At 40.9% G+C, this 20,258-nt stretch overlaps 2 protein-coding genes across 2 annotated transcripts in view; one reads left to right on the top strand and one right to left on the bottom strand.

The window, feature by feature from the left end:
- The window catches only part of LOC148666772 (scavenger receptor cysteine-rich type 1 protein M130-like), a 361,406-nt gene that overhangs the window by 169,952 nt on the left and 171,196 nt on the right, over positions 1 to 20,258 (bottom strand). The window lies entirely within an intron of this gene.
- On the top strand, positions 84 to 16,049 carry LOC148666792 (antigen WC1.1-like). The gene is made up of 19 exons (XM_088632924.1): positions 84 to 141; positions 4,128 to 4,436; positions 5,999 to 6,313; positions 6,679 to 6,996; positions 7,520 to 7,552; positions 7,668 to 7,706; positions 8,165 to 8,479; positions 8,817 to 9,119; positions 10,181 to 10,252; positions 10,587 to 10,901; positions 11,145 to 11,177; positions 11,355 to 11,393; positions 11,522 to 11,665; positions 12,000 to 12,098; positions 12,817 to 12,888; positions 13,955 to 14,041; positions 14,362 to 14,448; positions 14,573 to 14,644; positions 15,479 to 16,049. Exons 1-19 carry the CDS (start codon positions 84 to 86, stop codon positions 15,652 to 15,654), a joined length of 2,886 nt encoding a protein of 961 aa, XP_088489050.1. The 3' UTR covers positions 15,655 to 16,049.

The following is a 20,258-nucleotide window of genomic DNA, read 5'->3' as shown; positions in this document are numbered from 1 at the left end:
GTTACTGGGGCTCCAGGGTGCGGAGCAGCAGCTCAGTTGCCCTGTGGGCTCAGGGGTGAAGACAGCGCTCTGTCTTGATGAAAATGGAGAGCTGCCTGTCCATCTTCTCTCTCGCTGTCCTGGTGCTGCACAGCTCAGCCAGTAAGTGTTGAGTCTTCTTCTGTCTAGACACACAACAACTGAAATTAAAGTTTGGATGAAAAAAGGATAAAAAAGTATTTTGAAATGAGATTGGCTTGAAAAATATTTATGTTCTATTATAACTTCTTTAGAAAAATATAGGCTTAGATATGTTAATGTTTTATTTTAAATTCAGGTTTCTGGGTATTTGTCCAAATTTATTATAACTGCATTTTAGGGGTTCTATGAGTCAGGAAGAATTAATTGCTAGTGTTCAAAAGCTAATTCATTAATAATAATTTTATATCATCTGATTTTCTGACATAAAACAAAGTTTTAAATGAAAAACACAAATCTAAATTGAAAACGAGCTTGGGTTGAAAAATGTTAACATTCTTTTTAAAATTAAGCTTTCTGTGTAACAAAATTGTCATAATTGTTTATTTCTGAGTATGTGAATAATAAAAAATTGCCTGAACAATTTTCATTTTTTTCAAAAAGCAGTACTAATAAAATAATTCCTTATAGCTCACACTTCAGTTGATATCTACTGTATAATTGTCTGTAAACATTATTTTAAGATGTTGCCATCAGTGTTATAAACATTCCTAAGCTATTACACACCCTGAGGACAGGGTTAGGGATACAGGACTGGGTTCTGTTACTTACAAGTTATCAATCTATAGCAGAGGCTGGTTATCATCGGACTTTATTGATACTTTCTAAAATATTTGATATATAAAATATATATACTATCTATATAAGTATTTACAACTCCTAATCTGTCACCATAAAAAAAATGTAAGCTATTTCTTAGACATAGAAAAAAATGAAGACAAAAAAGTATCTATAATAATATAATATTGTGATTTGAAAATAACGAGCACAGTGATTTTATTTTAGTAAGTATTTTTATTGTTATTTTATTAATTAAAATCAATATTTATTATTTTGTTATTACAGACTAATGTATGAATAGAAATCAGTGTGTTATTAATGACTGAAGTATTATTGAGACTGACATTTTATTATTAGGGAATGGTGTATTCATAGAAATAATTAAAAGCCTGATGCATTAATAGAGGTAAGTGTATTGTTAAATACTAGTACATTTCTGAGACACAATTATTATTACAGTCTGATGTATTAATAGAATTGTGTTATTAAAGACTGGAATTTTATTGAGACTAATATTTTATTATTACAGAGTGATGTATTAATAGAAATATGTGTAATTATAGACCAAAGTATTATTGAGTCTGATAGACTGACAATTAATTGTTACATACTGATGTATTCATAGTGATAAGCGTGTTATTAACTAACAGGAGGATTATTGAGACACTGGTATTTTATTATTAAATACTAATGTATTAATAGGTATACAGTAAGTTTACACTGGATTTTTAATGGTGCCACTGTATCGCTTGTGTGTTCAGACAGTCCAGGTTTCTGTCATTAAGCCCTGCGAGACTCAGTTACAGTAAAACCATGTATTTAATTTTGGTGTTATAAGAAATGGTGTTCCATTATGATAGGTAATTATGGGTTACCTATCTGCATTTTAAAGAGATACAATTGGGTTCTGAAAATGTAAAACACTGAAGCCATAGGACAATTGGCTCTTGTAGTTTTTAAAGTGTTAAAATAAAATTGATGTTATCATTATCTGGTTCCTATAGACCAAGTTTGCTGTGTTTTGACATTGAGCAGGACAGGCCGATAATGGTTACATTCTGTATTGCTTTATCAAACAGAAAATGCAGAATTTAAGATCAATTGTGAGAATTATTATTATTATTATTATTATTGGGAAATATTGACTGAGGTGTAACAGCAATAATTTAACAGCTAAAGGACATTGTGACATTACAACAAGAATTTAAAAACTATAAGAAGTCGTGTTATGTTTATACAGGATTTGAGTGCTACTTCACAACCAAATTATTTCTTTTATGTTCTTAGTTGTTGTCTTAGTTACAAAATGATGGAATATTTTTTGTATATTGTGAAGGTTTAATAAGATGTTTATTGGTTTATTGGAGGTATATAATCAAATACACATATTTAAGTATGGGTAATACAAATTAAATTAATTATTACTTTATCACACAATAACACATAAACTAAGTCTTGAAATATTAAATAGGCAAGCACTTAGAGATTCATAACCCAGCAGTTGAGTTTTGAGCAGTTTCTCAGGACACCACAATAATATAATAAGTGTCAGTATCTGTGTCTGTGTTAAACCTATCCTGTATTTGTGAAAAATAATGTGCTTCAATATAATTTAATAAGTCAAACGTGTGTTAAATATATATGTTGACAGGTAAAGGCTAGAAAGAGACAATGAGAATATACCCTTAACATACTGTACATTTTAGAACAACATGTAAAGCACCTGTAAAACACCCACCACTGCAGTGACCCCAGACCTCTGATGTGTCAGTCATTCCAGGCATGATGCATTATAGTGGCCAGAGCTCCCAGAAACATATGTCCGAACCCTCTGAAGTCATGCAGTCATTGCAGTTACTTTCCTCTACAGTGAAAGTAGCTCCCAGAGTCCCAGTCATTAAAAACACTGTCCACTGTAGTGACCACAGCCTTCAGAAACACACAGACACAAATTACTTATCTGAAGTCATACACCCTCCACTGCAGTGACCATAGGTCCCAGAATCCCAGGAACAAAGTCATTGCAGACACTGACTACTTCTTGACCACTATACTGAATATTTTCATTTTAATTATTTTTCTTAAAAATAATCCATTTGTTTTGCACTTAAATATTTTTGATTACAAGATATTATTAAAGGTGATAAAAGGTCTGACATGATTTGTCTTGATTTCAGCCTTTACATCAACAAGATCTGAAATTTCAATAAGGGTGTATAGACTTTTGATATTCACTGTGCATGCAAGTCCAAGCCCTCTGAAGTCATACAGTCATTAAAGTCAGTAACCATCACAGTCACCACAGCACCTGGAAAATCAGAAATATAGTAAAGCTACTGTCCAATGTAGTAATGACACCTCTCAGAAACACGGGGAAACTGTCATTAACTTCCATGAACACAGTCATTACAGCCTCCACCAACAATAGTGACCAAAGCATCCAGAAACTTAGAACCACAGTCGTTGAAGCCACTAACTATTGTAATGACCATAGCTTTGAAAACACACACACAAGTCAAAGCCCTCTGAAGTCATGTAGTCTTTACAGTCAGTAGACAGTCTCTGCTGTAGACTGTGTGATCCACAGTGGAAAGTGAATGATCTACACTGAGAGTGAAGAGTGGGTAACCTCTGGTGTAGAGTGGGTGATCTACAATGTTGACTGAGTGCTATCCAGTAGATAGTGGTTGATCTCCAGTAAAAAGTGAGTGATCTACATCCAGTGGAAAGTGGATGAGTCTTTTCTATGGATGTTTCAGTCTCGTTTGACAGACTCATGTCTATTGTGTCAGAGTAGAGAGACTGTATTGCACTGATTCATAATTCAAGACTGCAGCTTCTCTTCTCTGTTCTAAATGACCTTTTCTCCATGTTGTCACTTTGTTTAATGATACTGTGTGCATGTTTGTTGTAAAGTGCAAAAAAAGAAAGAGTGAAAATTGCAAATTTCCTTTTGGATACCTTGAAGAGCTGTAAAAATAGGGAAAACTGGCTTTTTCTTGTCACATTGTAGTAATATTCTAGGTACTGATTTCTTCTAGATTCGGTGTTATTTAGTTTTTATTGATTGATTCATAAGTCGAACATTTTTCAAAAGGTGGGTATTGTTTTTTGTGAGGTGAAATGGGAATTTGAGAATGAATCTGACATTTACTGTAAGTAATCTGTAGGTACTGAATATATAAAGAAAAGCTTAGAAAATTATTTTCCTCTTTTTTTGGTTGAGTATGTTTTTTGACTGAGGAACTAATGTATTACTGAATGTATTATTGTATTAACTGTTCAACAAACATGGAGACTAGAGTTAAAACCCTCCCCTCTCTCTGCAGGCAGTGCTGATGTGAGGCTGGTGAATGGTGCCAGTCCCTGTGAGGGGAGAGTGGAGGTGTATCACGAGGGACAGTGGGGGACAGTGTGTGATGATCGCTGGAATTTGGATGCTGCTGCAGTGGTGTGCAGACAGCTGGGCTGTGGATCAGCTGTTTCAGCACCAGGAGGAGCTCACTTTGGAGCAGGGACTGGAAACATCTGGCATTTGAGCTGTAGAGGCTCAGAGGCTGCAGTGAAGGCCTGTGGCTCTCCAACATCAGCAAATTCAGCCTGTGGTCATTATGAAGATTCGGGCATCATTTGCTCAGGTATGGCAAGCTTATTTAACTTGACTTAAACTGTTTAAAATATGTATTTTCTCAAATATAATAAGATCAGTAAATAGAGGGTGCTATCATTCTGAAGATTCAGGAGTGATTTGCTCAGGTAGGATGAGCCATTTCCTGTTTACCTAAAATGTTTAAATAAATATGATAACATATATGATTACGAATTTCACAATTTCCTTCAATTAGTATCATAATTATCAACAGAGCACAATTGTGTTTACATGAAATATAACTGATACTTGTTTTAGTTGGGTTCTTAAACTTATAATGTCATTTTTACTGATAAATTGTGTTCAGTACACTAAAAAGAGGAAGAATGTAATCAATGACACTCAACGGTTTGGTTGCTGAATATCTTTTATACAGAATAATTTAACTAGAATAATAACAAATGTCAGTCCCCAGGTCAGACAGTCCTGCTCCAGCAGTGCCAGGCTGTAACAGTCCTGGTCTTGTCCAGAGTGTCTGTCAGTCCCCAGGTCAGACAGTCCTGCTCCAGCAGTGCTAGGCTGTAACAGTTCTGGTCTTGTCCAGAGTGTGTGTCAGTCCCCAGGTCAGACAGTCCTGCTCCAGCAGTTCCAGGCTGTGACAGTCCTTGTCTTGTCCAGAGTGTCTGTCAGTGCCCAGGTCAGACAGTCCTGCTCCAGCAGTGCCAGCATGTGACAGTCCTGGTCTTGTCCAGAGTGTGTGTCAGCCCCCAGGTCAGACAGTCCTGCTCCAGCAGTGCCAGGCTGTGACAGTCCTGGTCTTGTCCAGTGTATCTGTCAGTGCCCAGGTCAGACAGCTCTGCCCCAGTAGTGCCTGGTTGTGACAGTCCTGTTTAGAGTTTTTGTCAGGGGGCTGGTCAGGCACTACCTGGGTGTGTTAGGCTTGGTTTTCTATAACCTCTGCACCACTTTGGATGTGATGTCTAAAACAACTTTATTAAAAATAATTTACAATTTTTGAATCCAATTCCCTTTATTTTTTATATGTAAGTGTTCATTTCTGCTTTGGGGTAGAATGTGTTCTTCATCTTGGTTCAGGGTCTCAGATATCTGCAGGTCAATCACTTGTGTTTCACAACCAAAATTCCCACTTTGAAGCCCAGAGTTCTAGGATGTCAGCCCCTATGACACAGTGGGGTGTCCAGAGGTTCTGGTCATTTTAATTATTTTTCATTGATCTCTCAGTGTTTCTGTGACAGTGACTTGATCTGCAGTGAATGTGTGCTTGATAATTTACAGATTAATTTTTGGCTGACCAATTTCCCAAAATTCCAAAACAGTGTATAGTTTTAGTATTCTTTAGAATTCCTCACAATTTTGTTCAAATAATGAATACTCACTCTCTATTACTGCTCTCTTTTCCTATCTTTTCTTATATTCAAGCATATCGAGTGGTCAGGGACAGTGATCTCTGTTATTGTTCTGATATTCCAGATCATTGAGGGGTCAGACTGGTCAGGGGCAGTGATCTCTGTTATTATTCTGATATTCCACCTCATTGAGTTGTCAGAAAGGTCAGGGACAGTGATCTCTGTTATTGTTCTGAAATTCCAGCTCATCGAGGGGTCAGAGTGGTTGGAGGCAGTGATTTCTGCTCTGGGAGACTGGAAGTGCAGCACGGAGAGACCTGGGGCTCAGTGTGTGACTCTGACTTTGACTGGCAGGATGCAGAAGTTGTCTGTCGAGAGCTGGACTGTGGGGTTCCCTCACAGGTGCTGAAGGGGGCTCATTTCGGGAAGGGGGAGGGACAGGTCTGGACAGAGGAGCTCCAGTGCCAGGGAAGTGAATCGCACCTGTTCTTCTGTCCAAAGTCCTCCACAAAGACACAGAGCTGCACCCATGAGAACGATGTGGGACTGCAGTGTTTTGGTAAGAGGAGGATAATTTATTTCATTTTGTTTTTAATGGAGCTCAAAACTGAAGCTTAGAAGAGAAACAAATAAGTGTTGCTATAGCTCTGATTCAATACTGGGGATTGGTGTTTAACCATGAAAACTCAATACGATGATCTTCTGATCAACAGTAACTTAATTAAACCATAAATTACCAGACTTGCTGATGAATAAAGTATTTCAGATTGAATTGGATTGAACAGTAACATGTTAGTGAGATACTTATATGACAGTAATTTAAAGCTCAGTATTGTAAGTATACTTGAAGATGGCATTGAGGGTAATTGCTGGTTGTTATGTTGTGAAGCTGTGTCTCTGCTCTCTCCCCTGTCCTGTCTGCAGGATACACAGGGTTCAGGCTGGTGAATGGCTCTGACTCCTGCTCTGGCCGAGTGGAGTTACAGTGGCTCTTCAGGGACTGGGGGACAGTGTGTGACCTGTACTGGGACCTGAGAGATACCAGTGTTCTCTGCCAGCAGCTGGGCTGTGGGAAGGCTGTAGCAGCTCCAGGACAGGCCTGGTTTGGACAGGGCAGTGGACCAGTAAGGGCAGATGTGTTTGAGTGCCGGGGCAATGAGAGCCGTCTCTCACACTGTGCTGTCTCTACATGGGGGAGAGCAGGGTGCTCTCATGGACAGGACGCAGGAGTCATCTGCTCTGGTGAGAATCGTGTATTTAAAACACAGTGACACTCCCTCTGCTTACACACAGAAGCACACTGTTTTCATGATTGACTGAATATCTGCTCTGTTACACACTGCCAGTTATGTAAGAGATGCAAAGATGAAAACACACAACCTTAAAACATGAGTGTGTTTTTAACATGTCATATCTATCTCAAATATTCCCTCAAGGGGTTATTAGGTTGTCATTTTCTTTCTGATGGTTAGATACACAAATACACTGAGGACTAAAAATCAGTTTTATATTTATATTGATATCACTGATGGTCCTAAAAGATTAAAGAAAGTCCTGGACCTCTGTAATCTGTAATTAATATCGGACATGCTTAATTAGTTTAATTAATAGAGCCCAATTAAACAGGAGCCTGGAAAGAAAGTGAGTCTCAGAAAGTCAGGGTTTACAGATGTTATGTACAGCTGAGCCCCACACACAGCTGACACTCCACTTGTGAAACATTGCTTCTGTGGACAGAAATGAGCTCCTTCCTTCTCTTTTACAGACTCAAATATGACCAGAAATTCACCTGGAGCAGGTAAAAAGAGATTAAGGACTATTCAGTGCTGTTTTAATTGTAGTTTCGTTTCTGGTGCTAAATTGCTCCTCTCACACACAGCTCACAGTCTGATTTCTCTCTGTTTGTTTCACAGGTTTCCCTTCTTCAGCTGTTCCTTCTTCCAAAACACCAGGTATGAATTAGCCCCTGTTTTTTATCTCCAAGGTTCTCAGTGCGTGTTGATGTCTCTGTTGCTGAGCTCAATCCCAGATGCATCTGTGAGGCAGCATGTGTATGTGTGTGCAGTTTTGTCTGCATCTCACACACACAGTCTTGGATTTTGGGATCTACAGCAAACACATCTACCTGAATACTGGAGTTTATCACCTGTGGAGCTATTGTCTCTGTGCCAAACTGTGGTCACACACAACATTAACATATATGGTATAGTTCTGATGATCAACATGAAGTCTTTTAGGTAGTTAAAGTAGGTTAAATTATCCAAAAGTCAGGAAACACTGTAATTGTAATGTGTCTGCTGTCCCCAGTGGCCTGAGCTGATGTTCAGCTTTTAACAGCAGATTCTCTTCCTTTAGATGTCATCATTGTGGTCTCTTAGAACTGCACTGACCTCTAACTCTCTGCTCCTAGACCAGCTGTCCCTCAGGCTTGTTGGGACAGGAGGTGACTGTGCTGGGAGGCTGGAGGTTTATCACAATGGCTCCTGGGGGACAGTCTGCGATGACTCCTGGGACCTGGCAGACTCTCAGGTGGTGTGCAGGCAGCTCCAGTGTGGGACGGCCCTCAGTGCCCCAGTGCCAGCCTCCTTCAGCCAGGGAACTGGACACATCTGGCTGGACGAGGTGGGCTGTCTGGGGAACGAGTCGTCTCTGTGGGAGTGTCCCTCAGCAGGGTGGGGACAGCATGACTGTGGACACAAGGAGGATGTCGGAGTGGTGTGTTCAGGTACAGGACTCCAGTTACACCAGGACTGTGTTCTTATACTGCCAGGAGCAAGCACAGTATCCCCTGTTCAAGACAAGAAAATAAGTTTTACTGTAATAGTGCTTGACATAATAATCCAAATATTCTCAATCTGGATTGTAATTTACTGAATGTTGACATTGATTTTAAAAATGTCAAAATGTCATTACATTAATATGATTTGGGGAAAAAAGATAATGCAATTATCTAATGTCACAGTAGTTATCAGACACGCTGTTTCTATCTGAGGTCTTTAATCTAGAAGTCTGTGTCAGTTCAGAGCAGGGTTCTCTCAGTCTGTCCACTTGTGTGTCCCCAGAGTTCAAGGAGCTGAGACTGGCCGAGGGCTGTTCTGGTCAGCTGGAGGTTTTCTACAATGGCACCTGGGGCAACGTGTGCTGGAATAGCATGAGTGAGGACACAGTGAGTCTGATCTGTCAGGAGCTGAACTGTGGGAAGAGTGGGCGTGTTGTTGAATCTCGCCCCAGACGGTACTCCGCTCCTCACTGGCTCGATGAATTTAAATGCCGCCCTCACGACTCCACGCTGTGGCACTGCCCCTCCTCTGCCTGGAATCAGAACCAGTGCACAGACTCTGAAGTGGCTCTGATCACCTGCTCAGGTAAGGACTCTGTCTTCCACCTGTCTGAGGGTCGGCAGGGGCTGGATGTGTGTGTGTATGAAGAAGAGGGTGAAGGGGAAGGAGATCATAACTGATAAATGAAACAAACAGCCCAGAGTGTAGTTCAACATATTTGACCACAGTCTGTGTTGGACAGTAAGACACTGAAGGTCAGGATTATGATGGGATGGCCACAAGCTAATTTGACATAAATCTGTCTTCGGGTGGGGAAAACATTGATACCTAAACATGTCAATGATTGATTGGTTTCACAAACACTGCTCCTAGTAGCTTTTATTGCAATCTAAAAATGATGTTTGTGACTAACATGCTTGTCATTATTATCAAAACAAAAACAGGCAAAATACTTTGTGGTTCAAGAGAATTTTAAATTTCTTCATGGAAGAAAAAGGAATGCCAAAATGTTTGATCTGTACACAACAGGTACACAACAGGTAGCTGTTGCCAGAGAGCAATACCAGTACTTGGAAAAGTGATTGTCTTGCTGATTTTATATTGCTTATCCCTAGTAAATAATGTTCTGTATTTATGGTGTTTATCTTGAGTCACATAATGCCTGTTTAGCCTTGCCCATTACTGATTATTTCCCACTTCTGAGACTGAACAATCTGCTAATAAAAAATAAGGTGAGTCATCACTTATCAAAGGTGCTGAATGTTAGTTTTTTCAGACTTGTAAACTGAATTCCAGTATTTCTAATCCCTAATCCCAAAGTGCATGAAACTTTAAATCCAGCAGTTTACCAAAAGGTATGTATGCAAGTACCTCTTCAGACTTTCACACAGTGTTCATATTTTATTGCTCTTTATAAGCTGGCAATCACAGCATTTTCAAGTAGCAATTAATATTTGTTATATACACAATCCATCCAACACATTAAAAAAATGAAAGTAAATAAATATCTTATTTCAAAGATAAAAGGAGACATTATGACATTATGAGTACTCAAAACTGTCGCTAACATGCTGTGACATAATACACATTAATGTCATCATGCCCTGTATAATAATCTTAAATTAACAAGGTTTTTATTCTTTTAGCTGACGAGAAGAAGTCTGTGCCTCAAAGCCTCAAATCCTGTTTCACAGCCTCAGGCCAGGAAACATGTTCAAGTGAGTTTAAAAAATGTGTGCATATGTTGATAAATTAAATCAGTTTTAAATTGTGTTTCACAGGTGTGTGCCATATACACAGATACTGTGTACACTTTAAAAAAAACAAATAACAAATCCAGTCAGTGCACTGAACCAGACAGTAGCCTAGTTGTATTTTGCTTTGATGTTTATAAGATGTGTCAAACCGGGAAGGTGGAATATAGATTGGAGCACAGACTGGTGGGGTTTGTGTCTCTGTGTCTGTCAATCAGTGTTATTTTGTTCTATGGACTCCAGGTCCCTCAGGCTCATTGGGTTTGTGTCTGTTAATCAGTTTTATTTTGGTCTCTAGATTCTTGGCCCCTCAGGCTGGTCGGAGGAGGAGGTCACTGTTCTGGGAAGGTGGAGGTTTATCACAATGGCTCCTGGGGGACAGTCTGTGACGACTCCTGGGACCTGCAGGATGCCCAGGTGGTCTGCAGACAGCTGGGCTGTGGGGACGCAGTGAGCGCAGCAATAGAGGCCTCATTCGGACCAGGGAGTGGCACCATCTGGCTGGACGAGGTGAACTGCAGGGGCAGTGAGCTCCACCTGTGGGACTGCTGGCACCTTCCCCTGGGACAGAGCGACTGTCGGCACAAGGAGGATGCTGGGGTCACCTGTACAGGTGAGTCTGAGCAGCAGAAGAGCAGCTGGAGGTCCCAGGGTGTTCAGGGCTGCTCTCAATACAGGAATACTGATGTAAATAATAATGAAGAAGCCAACACAAGCTCTGCCTATTAGAAAAATAATTAAGATGAGTGCTTCTGGTCATTAAATACTCTTTATTGCTGCAGTATGTGATTCTCTGGGTCCATCATCACACTTTCCTGCTCTCTGAAACTCAACCCATCACTTTTATGTTTTTCAGGTTGGGGATCTCAAAACCATCCAGTGATGACAGGTAATACAGTTTGGCAGAAGAGGATAAGAGACATTTCAGTTTGTCTAAATGGTGCTGCTGATTCTCAGGAGTACTGCTGTCTATAAACCGTGGCCTCTCTGTGTTTCATTTTTGTCAAGAAGAATAGAAGAACTGCTGTGAATCTCCTCATCAAAACCATTTTATCTTGTGTTACAGCTCTTCCTGCTTCAACCAGCACTTCGTCTGTGAAAACAGGTAAATCCTCCAGTTTCTAATCTCTGTCCAGATGAGCTCACAGTAACTTTACTGTTGTCTAAGATGCTTCTTGCCACTATGTGGTTGAGAAAGAAGATCATTTCCTGATCTGTCTCCCTCTCCCTCAGGCAGCACCAGGACAACACCCCAGACACAGCTGCTCGAGGGCCTGTCCATCTCACCCCTGGCCCTCCTGCTGCTGGGGGCTCTGCTCTTCGTGGTGCTGGCCCTGTTCGTTGGGCAGCTGATCCAGAACAGGAAGCTGAGGAAAGGTAGGGAGGAACTAATCTCTAGTGGTCATTACTGTCACTGTCATAGAACTCAGATTTCTATACTGAACTTGAGGAAGAAATCAAAATTTAAAATCAAGGTGAACCTGTCTAATTTAAAGGTTTGCTGGATCTCAACATTATTAATAGGGTAGAGAAATCCAGCTGAAGCTTGAAAAAGATTATCAACAATTACAGATGGAGATATGAGGAGATTTGCCAATCAAGAATCATAACATTTATGTGCACAAATGTCCAAAGAAGGTTTAGCAGTGAATTATTGATCTTGTACTCCACTCCCTGCATGTTAACCCTGAGTGTCTGTTTCCTCACACAGCCCTATCTAAGGGAGCACTCGCCCCCTATCATGATGCCGTCTATGAGGAAATAGAGTACAAACTGGCCAGAGAGGGAACCTACAGGGCCCCCAGGAGAGGTGAGTGGAGAGAGTCTTCAGGTGTGATTAGTCTTCACACTTGAGGATGATATTGTTACAATGCGTTGGTCAGGATCCGGACATATGTGAAACAGACACTGGGAGGAGCCGATGAGAAACTGGGCAGGTTGACGAACAGTGGGGCGTGATGACTGTGCACTGGTCCTTGGGGAGGCGTGGTCCTGGCGTACAAGTCCAAGGGAGTCCAAAGGGAAATCCAGGGTGAAGTTCAAAAGTCCAGAGCCGGGTAATCCAACGAGACAAGACAAGACAAGGTTTAAGAACCGGAATTGGATCTGGTGGGGGGACAGGGAATAAAACAGGATCACGAGGCCAGGAACTCTGAGACCCAGACTCAGCTTGGTCAGGATGCCGATGGGAGGCCCATGCCCTCAAGCCGTGGGTGTAGGGCGACTTGGTGGTAGGTGGGCCTCCTGGCATCCGTCTTCCAATGCAGAACCCAGAATAGTGTGAGTATCTGGCTTATATAAGCGCCCTTAAGAGGAGGGATTACAATCTTGACAGATCTGAGTACTTACACTTGTAGAAAATCTCACCATACTGGTTTTAAACCTGTAGAGTTTTCTTTCTCAACTGCTGTCAAAGTAAGTGAAGAAAATGAGCATAAATTCTGTGTTTCTGTTGACACCCTGTCTCTCCCAGTAAGAGACAGTGCTGACTGACTGCAGGTATTACTGATCTGCCCTCCTGTTCACAGGAAGATTCCTCTCTGATGAGCTGCCCTCTGGATACGATGATGTGGAGGACAGTGAGGGAGACCCAGTACCAGGTGAGGGGAGGTGGAGTCAGGGGGCTCAGTGTAGGAGTGGGGGGTCTTCAGTCCAGTACTCACTCTCATCCCAAACCAGGCTGACATTTACAAAACTTGAGTAGAAAATCCTGAATCTTACAAATCTTACCAAATATGTTCTATTCCTTACAAACTCTTCTCTTCAGTGTTGCCTCACGCTAACCAGCAGATCACAGAGGCTGAGCAACACTTGACCTGGTCGATACTGGGGTGGTAGACAGGGTGCTGCTCTAATTGGTTTTCATAGAAAAGGAGATGGTGCCTCAGGTCCAGAATGATGACTGGGAAACAATATGCTGCAAAAACTACCTTTCACATCACATGTTAAATCAGGGACCCTACAGTCTTGGCTTAACTATACTTAACCACACAGCATTTAAAATCACATTTAGAATTAGACTTGACAATAACTTTGCAGCTCTGTGGTCAAAGTAACTCAGAGTCCTGAAGTGTAAATTCTCTGCTCTCTGTGTGGTTCAGAAGAGTCAATACCCTCTCTGAAAGAAGAGATCCCAGAGTACTATGATGATGCAGTAACTATACCTCAAAGCCCAGGTGCCTTGTCAGGTGAGTTACTTCAGTCCAGTCACATGGGGAAACCAATCTTAGTGAGTCTGATTATCTCTACTCTCTCTTTGATCTCAGCCTCTGAATATGGAGTCTAAGTTATTCTGCACCAGTCACATGGATCTGACTTAGTGATCTCAGCCCTGCATACCCAGTCTGGGTCACTGTGCTGCCAGTGTCCAGCTCCTCTTCAGTTTCTCACAGTGTCTACATCACCACTCTCTCTGCCCAAGTACAGCCAACCTTTCTCTGCCCTGTTGTCCTTCAATGTCTTATTTGAAAATCTAGGAATTGTTCTTACAGAAGTAAGTAGGACTAGAAATCAGGTTAATTGATTTTCTTTACTTAGAACCTGGAGTTTTATCCCCAGTGTAATGCTCAGTTAATCAGTGTGCTCTGATGAGCTCCAGCAGTCCTGTGCTCTAAATAACTCAGTGTTCTGACGAGTGACAGTGAAGCTGTGCTCTGTGTGCTTTAGGAGAGCTGATGTCCTCTGTGAAAGAAGTGACCCCTGAGTACTATGATGATGCTGTAACTATACCTCAGAGTCCAGATGCCTTGTCAGGTGGGTTATTTCAGTTCAGTCCCAAAGAGAAACCTTGCACCAGTCCCAGGGAGTCTGGCTCTCTCTCCTCTCTCTATGCACTACAGAGCATATCACACTGAGTCTGTTTACTCTGCTGCCATTGTCCAGCTCCACTTCAGATATTTCACAAGGATTCACAGCATTGCACTCTCTGTCCTGATACAGGCTGCACTGTTGTCATTCACCATCTCAATTAAAAAAAATGGAATGGGTTTGAAATGTATTATATAATCAGGTTGCCTGATCCCCTGTATTTTAAATCTGATGTTTAACAGTAAAATTGTCTCTGTGTGCTTCAGGAGAGCTGATGTCCTCTGTGAAAGAAGAGGCTCCAGAGTACTATGATGATGCTGAAACTGTGCCCCAGAGCCCAGACACTGTGTCAGGTGAGTTATTATAAATAAGACTCAGTCATTGGAAAAAAACACTACCTGGAAGAGAAGAGGTCTCTGACAGGCCAGTCTTTGTCAGAATGACAGAGCCATTACTGTCCTGCTCTTCTTTTCACAGGGAGACTCCTCTCTGATGAGGCACCCTCTGGATACAGTGATGTAGGCGACAGTGAGGGAGACCCCACTTCAGGTAAAGAGGGCTGCAGCCAGGGGTCTCAGTGTGAATGAGGTAGTTCAGGGATGGAGAAAACGACCCCCAGTAATCAATTTCTGTGCCACTTCATCCAAGACAAGAGGGCACCAGGTCTAAGTGGTGGCTCAAATTGTGCTTTATCCTGCAGGGATCAATAGTAGCTAATACAGATTGAGAGTCTTGTTTGCCACAAGATTTAAACTCTTAGATCAGGGTCTCAGCAAAACACAGCTACTGTCACATCCAGCCAATCGGATGCTTTCAGTATCGTTTTCTGGCTATAGTCCAGCCAATCCCTGACCAGGAGTCCTGAACTCTACATGTCAGCCTAGTGTTTCCCTGTCCTGTTCAGCCCTGCTAGAGGCCTGAGATCACCTACTAATCTGACCAGAGAGAGGTCTTCAGATACCCAAAGAGAATGACTAATTTTAGACAATACTGTCAAAGCTTTTCCGCACTCTGGTTTTATAACACTGGTACATTGTTGGTAAGTAAAATCTGAAGTAATCATCAATTTGTTCTAAAAGGTACATTTTTAATTTTAATTCAAATGAATTCCTATAAAAGCTTTGGATTATAATATACTTTCAATAACTTATTCATCTGACCAATCATATTCACATGTCTTAAGTATAACATTCTTTTTTGTAATCCTGTCTAATATTATTTGTTTATATAATTAATGGTTGTTAAAATCACAAATATACAACTTAAAAAAAACATGCTTAAAAATTCATGGGTCCAATTCTAAACCAAAAATATAATCTAAGAGAGTCATCCCCATCCATCAGCTGTCCACTGACTGTCTCTTAGTCTGTGTCTCTCTGTCAGGTTTCCTCCACCCTGGCCCTGGAGTGGACAGGGTCCTGCCCACACTGCCCTCTGAAGAAGGAGTCCCTGCCCCTGACAGGACTGACTACGATGATGTTGGGGACGAGTCTCAGGGAGAGGATGGGTGCTGTGAGGTTGACAGGGCTGTCTGGGAGAAGCTCCTCCTCCGGGTCTAGACACAGAAGAGCTTCACCAACAGAGTCACACAGTCTTAGAACAACTCTGAGCACTGAGACTGTCTGTGCCCTGAGTCCACTTCACTCCACTGTTTCCACACTGATACTGTCTGTGACCTGAGTCCGCTTCACTCCACTGTTTCCACAGTGATGCTGTCTGTGACCTGAGTCCACATCACTCCACTGTTTCCACACTGTCCTCAATGTCTGTATCTGCAGCTTGTGTTTTACAAAAGGAAGGCTTGAACATCCCATTTTTTCATCCTTTTCTTCTTTCTACAATTTGATGTTTCAGAAATAAGAAATTAAACCATTCATTGATGTAAATTCTGAATGTAACAGTTTTGATGGGAACAATTTTTTATACATTTTATTAAAGGTTTTTTTGCAACAAACTTTTTTTTATGTGCTTATAATTTCTAATGTATGATATTAAAACTATCAATTAAAAATGAAGGAGCTCTTCATATTTCAACTCACAATGAAAATATCAAATACACAAAGAGGAGTGGTGGAGTGTTACTGCAATATCATTCAGAAGGGATGTGATCCAGCTCAGCTCTCTGAGGTCTGTCAGATACATCTTCCTCACACGGATTCCAGCTCGGCATCTTCCGAGTGAAGTCCTGTGATGCATCCGTCTTTGGGCCCAGACATGCACCACATCATCCTCGCTGTGCCTGCTGGGCGATGAGTAATGTAGAGACAGCTTCTTCAGGCTGAAGGAGGGATTTGCATTTCGGCAGCAGGACCTACTTGAACAGCAACTTCAAGGACCTGCTCGCAGTCTCGCAGTTCAACTTTCCATTCAGACACTGAAATGGTTTGTCAGCTACTGGGTTGTCTTTTCAGCTTTGACATGAAATCACAGCACTCTGAAACAGTGTGGGCCAGGAAATAATTAACGTCTGTCTTGGCAAAACAGATCTCCAAATGACTAAGTAAGATCCTGCCACGGTATGAGGTCAGTGTGTTTGCTTTACTCAATTGTAAAGTGATTCCCCAAAAAGAAGCTCGTGATCAAGGTAGGAAGTACTTTTTTAATGCACTGAAAAACTGACTGACCACACGGTGTATCCTGAGGCTTCTTTACACAAAAGCAACACCAATACAAATGAAGAAAGTCTGCAAACACTTCCTCTCTTCTGCTCTTCCTTTATTACCGGATAAATTTATTGAAATGAAGAAATTATAAGGAAAAAAAAGTCACATTCAAACTTCGTGTCACTCTGAGCAAATGTATTGCCTATTTTTACATCGTTTTATACACCACCTCACATAGAACAAAAGCACTGCTTAAGAGTGTCCTGAGCCGATGGACAATTGTGCAATATTTACCGGCCTGTAAATATTGCAGGAGAATGTAAAGGAATGAAAGAGCTGTAACCAAAAGAATAACAACAACAAACAGATTGCTTTGTTATGTCATGTCCTTTCGAGACGAGCAATGTCAACGCACAAAGGCAAATGCTTGACTTCGTTAGAACCTGGACAAATATTTTTTATTGGGACTGTGAAAAGATTTAACAAGTTATTCCGACGCCGGTGAGAGGGAATAAAAGAGCAGACTCTTTATGAGACAAAAACAACACATTGTCATAACCAATGTTAATTAAAACAACTGCACAGTGGTTTACTGAACATTTGAATGATTAAATGCATTTTTTAGTAGGCGTTTTTCTCTACATATTTTCTCTACATCTCTACATCCCATCATATCACATCTTTAACAGAGAAAAGGGATTACAAAACACTTAAACAGCAAGTGTGTTAGTCGTTTAGTGAGTAATTTCAATTACATGAAGCTTTATGATTTTAATATGTAAATACATTAACTCGGTCAATTAAATAAAAACTGAATGAGTATTACACAAAATAACAAGCTTGCATCATAAGCGGTTTGGTACAATAATGGTGAACATAGCTGCCTTCCAAGCAGTGAATCCGGGTGTGGTTCCCACCTCACGCATCGATAAACCTTTTCCAATGAATATTTGACCGATATAAAAAACTCCTGAGGCATGTAGCCTAGGGAAGAAGCACTGTTTGAATGGACTGCGAAAATACGCTATCGGGCTGTGCAGCTCCAGTAGCGCAATCGGTCAGCGGTGGTACAACAGTTGGCAGCGGAGTCGTGCTGACGTTGTGAGATGAAGCTTCAGCTAGAGCGCCATGGCTGTGTTTTCAGCTACGGAAACGTCCTGTTGACTTTAAGTTGGTCTTTGTGTTGCTTTTTCTGCTCGAGCTATATTAATGCAGGCACACATGCTTCCACGGCAAGTTATTTTATTGCTGCTCACATACTGCAGACACCTCTGATACTGTCACTGCTTGTGGGCCAAGTGTTCCTGCTGTACTGAACTTCACAAGGATGGAATTCACACCCACGCGTGCAGAGCACAATGGATTAGTAGTCCATCACCGTAAACACCACCTCGTCACAGAAGTTAGCCTCCTGACATGAGTTAACGCTTGAGATGGTCGTCTTTCCTCTACTCAAAGATTATTTTCCTCTTCCACCTGCGATTTCACCATTTTCCTCGAAGATGTCGAACATAAAAAGCATATTGAGTTCCTTGGACTAGAAATTACCAGATAAAAGCCATTTCTCATCACTTGCTTGGTAAGCAGGCTCAGCGCACACAGAACGCAGGTGTCTCAGAGCGGTGTGTCCAAGCGGCTGTAAAAAGAAAGGGCTCTGCCGGCCCTGTGTTAACACGCATGTCTAGCAAATGCAGAATTTGTCGTTATGGACAGCAACAGGTGTCTGCCTTAAGTTTAATGGAAGTGTTCATTTCTGGAACAACTTGTTTTTAAAAAACATATTGCGATAGATTAAATACTAATCTTCCCTGTCGGTGCAGACAATGACAACGATTTTTTTTGTCTTTAGTCTAAAACCTGCGAATGTAGAACAAAAAATGACGTGTCAGTTTTTATGGCACCGTGAGCGTGTCCTTCAGTCAACCACAACATCGGTAATTCAAACACACCCAGAGACACACTTCGAATTAGCTTTGACCTAAATACTATCTCCTCTAAATGTGAGTGGGCTTCTTTCCACATTGTGATATATGCAGAGAATACAAGCTTTTGGCATGAGTGAATATAAATGTAAACATAAAAAATATTAAATATATTGCAATTTTGTTGTATTTAAAAAAAATATTTTAGCTGGGGATCCTCAAATCAGGAGTGTAGAAAAGAGCAACGCTAAACACCATCGGGAGTACAGAACATGTGATAAAAGTGTTCTTTAAACAAAAAGTGAAGATAGTGAATTTGTCTTTCACTTAGACTTTCATCGAAAGCTCAGTAAACGATAAAGTGGAGGCTCGTGTTCTGAATTCTCCTCGCATTTGATTGTCTTCCTTCGACCTTTAAATTGTGCACTGTGTAGACGTGTCACTCTTCCTAACACAATTAAAGAGCCACAGGCAAAAGCACCTCTCAGGAGCTTAGTTCAGTGGTAGGACTAGCATCGTGTGTATAAGCCTTTGTTTTCTATCGCCACTCTGGTTTTCTTTTTAAACACGATATCTTATCTGTGATTATCTTTCGTGTGACTTTCTCCGTGTGTGAATTTCAGCGCGACACATAAAACCGTTTGTCTGTTTTAAAGAGATGCTATTTTTAAAACAGACCAAATGAAAGACCTAGTAGCTAAATACAAGTAGAAAACACGTGATTCTAATTGAGAACATTTGGACCGGAGCGATGTATAGTATTACTAATAGCGGCACAAAGCTCACAGTGGTATTGTCTGGGTATCAGGACCAGTGGCGCAATATATAACAGGTCTGACTTTGGATCAGAAGATTGTAGGGTTGACTCCTACCTGGTGCGTAAAGTTTTTAAACCACACTTCTCAGCGTCTTTTACACAACCTTTCAATCGACTGGATGACTCTCCCGTTACGTTCTGCTTGTTTCACCACTGATATTGTTGGACCGCAGAATCGAGAAGAGATACGGTTCCGAGAAACTGTCTTTAATAATCACGTTGAAAAAGGTGACAAAGTTTTTTTTACTTTAACATAACCTTACATTTGCCTGTTCAGTTCAAGTTACTTTCTGTACCCGCAAATTCCACCATTTTTCTGATGTCTCCTGAGAAATACAAGTTTGTGTCAAATCACAAAAACTAATACAAAGAATCTATTCAGTTAACACCCAGATGTGACAGAACACATTTAAGACTTACACCCCCTTTAAATATGTATTTCCTTCATTTAGGTTTTTCTTCCCTCCCCAGGATACCTGCAAATTCACTATTGCATATCAAAGGCTGTACATGCATAACCTGTAATACACTAAAGGACCGAAGGACACCCTGACTGAGAAAGTGACACACATTGTGTTTTTTCTACATTCTACATTCACAGGTTTTTGGCTAAAGACAAAAAAAAAATTATCATTTTCTTGCCAGCTGTCAGTAATTCTGCATTTTATCTTTTTATGGATTTCTTGAATAACAAGTTGTGCCAAAAACGAAATGAACACCTCCATTAAACTTAATGCAGAAGAATGGTGCTATTTATAAAGATAAACTGCACAGCAGGACAAGCACCACTGGGATTTGAATCCAGGATTTCCTGTCAACAA

The sequence above is a fragment of the Lepisosteus platostomus genome, chromosome 5 (assembly GCF_059453375.1).
Source record: "Lepisosteus platostomus isolate fLepPlt1 chromosome 5, fLepPlt1.hap1, whole genome shotgun sequence".
Lineage (NCBI taxonomy): Eukaryota > Metazoa > Chordata > Actinopteri > Semionotiformes > Lepisosteidae > Lepisosteus > Lepisosteus platostomus.
The sequence above is the reverse complement of the archived record's forward strand: the minus strand, read 5'-3'. Positions and strand labels throughout refer to the sequence as shown.

Excerpts from the sequence above, each read along its gene's own strand:
- LOC148666792 (XM_088632924.1), top strand. The coding sequence starts at position 84 with ATGGAGAGCTGCCTGTCCATCTTCTCTCTCGCTGTCCTGGTGCTGCAC. Across the intron at positions 6,314-6,678 it reads TGTGGGACTGCAGTGTTTTG|GATACACAGGGTTCAGGCTG; the intron begins GTAAGAGGAGGA and ends TCCTGTCTGCAG. Across the intron at positions 7,707-8,164 it reads TCCTTCTTCCAAAACACCAG|ACCAGCTGTCCCTCAGGCTT; the intron begins GTATGAATTAGC and ends CTCTGCTCCTAG.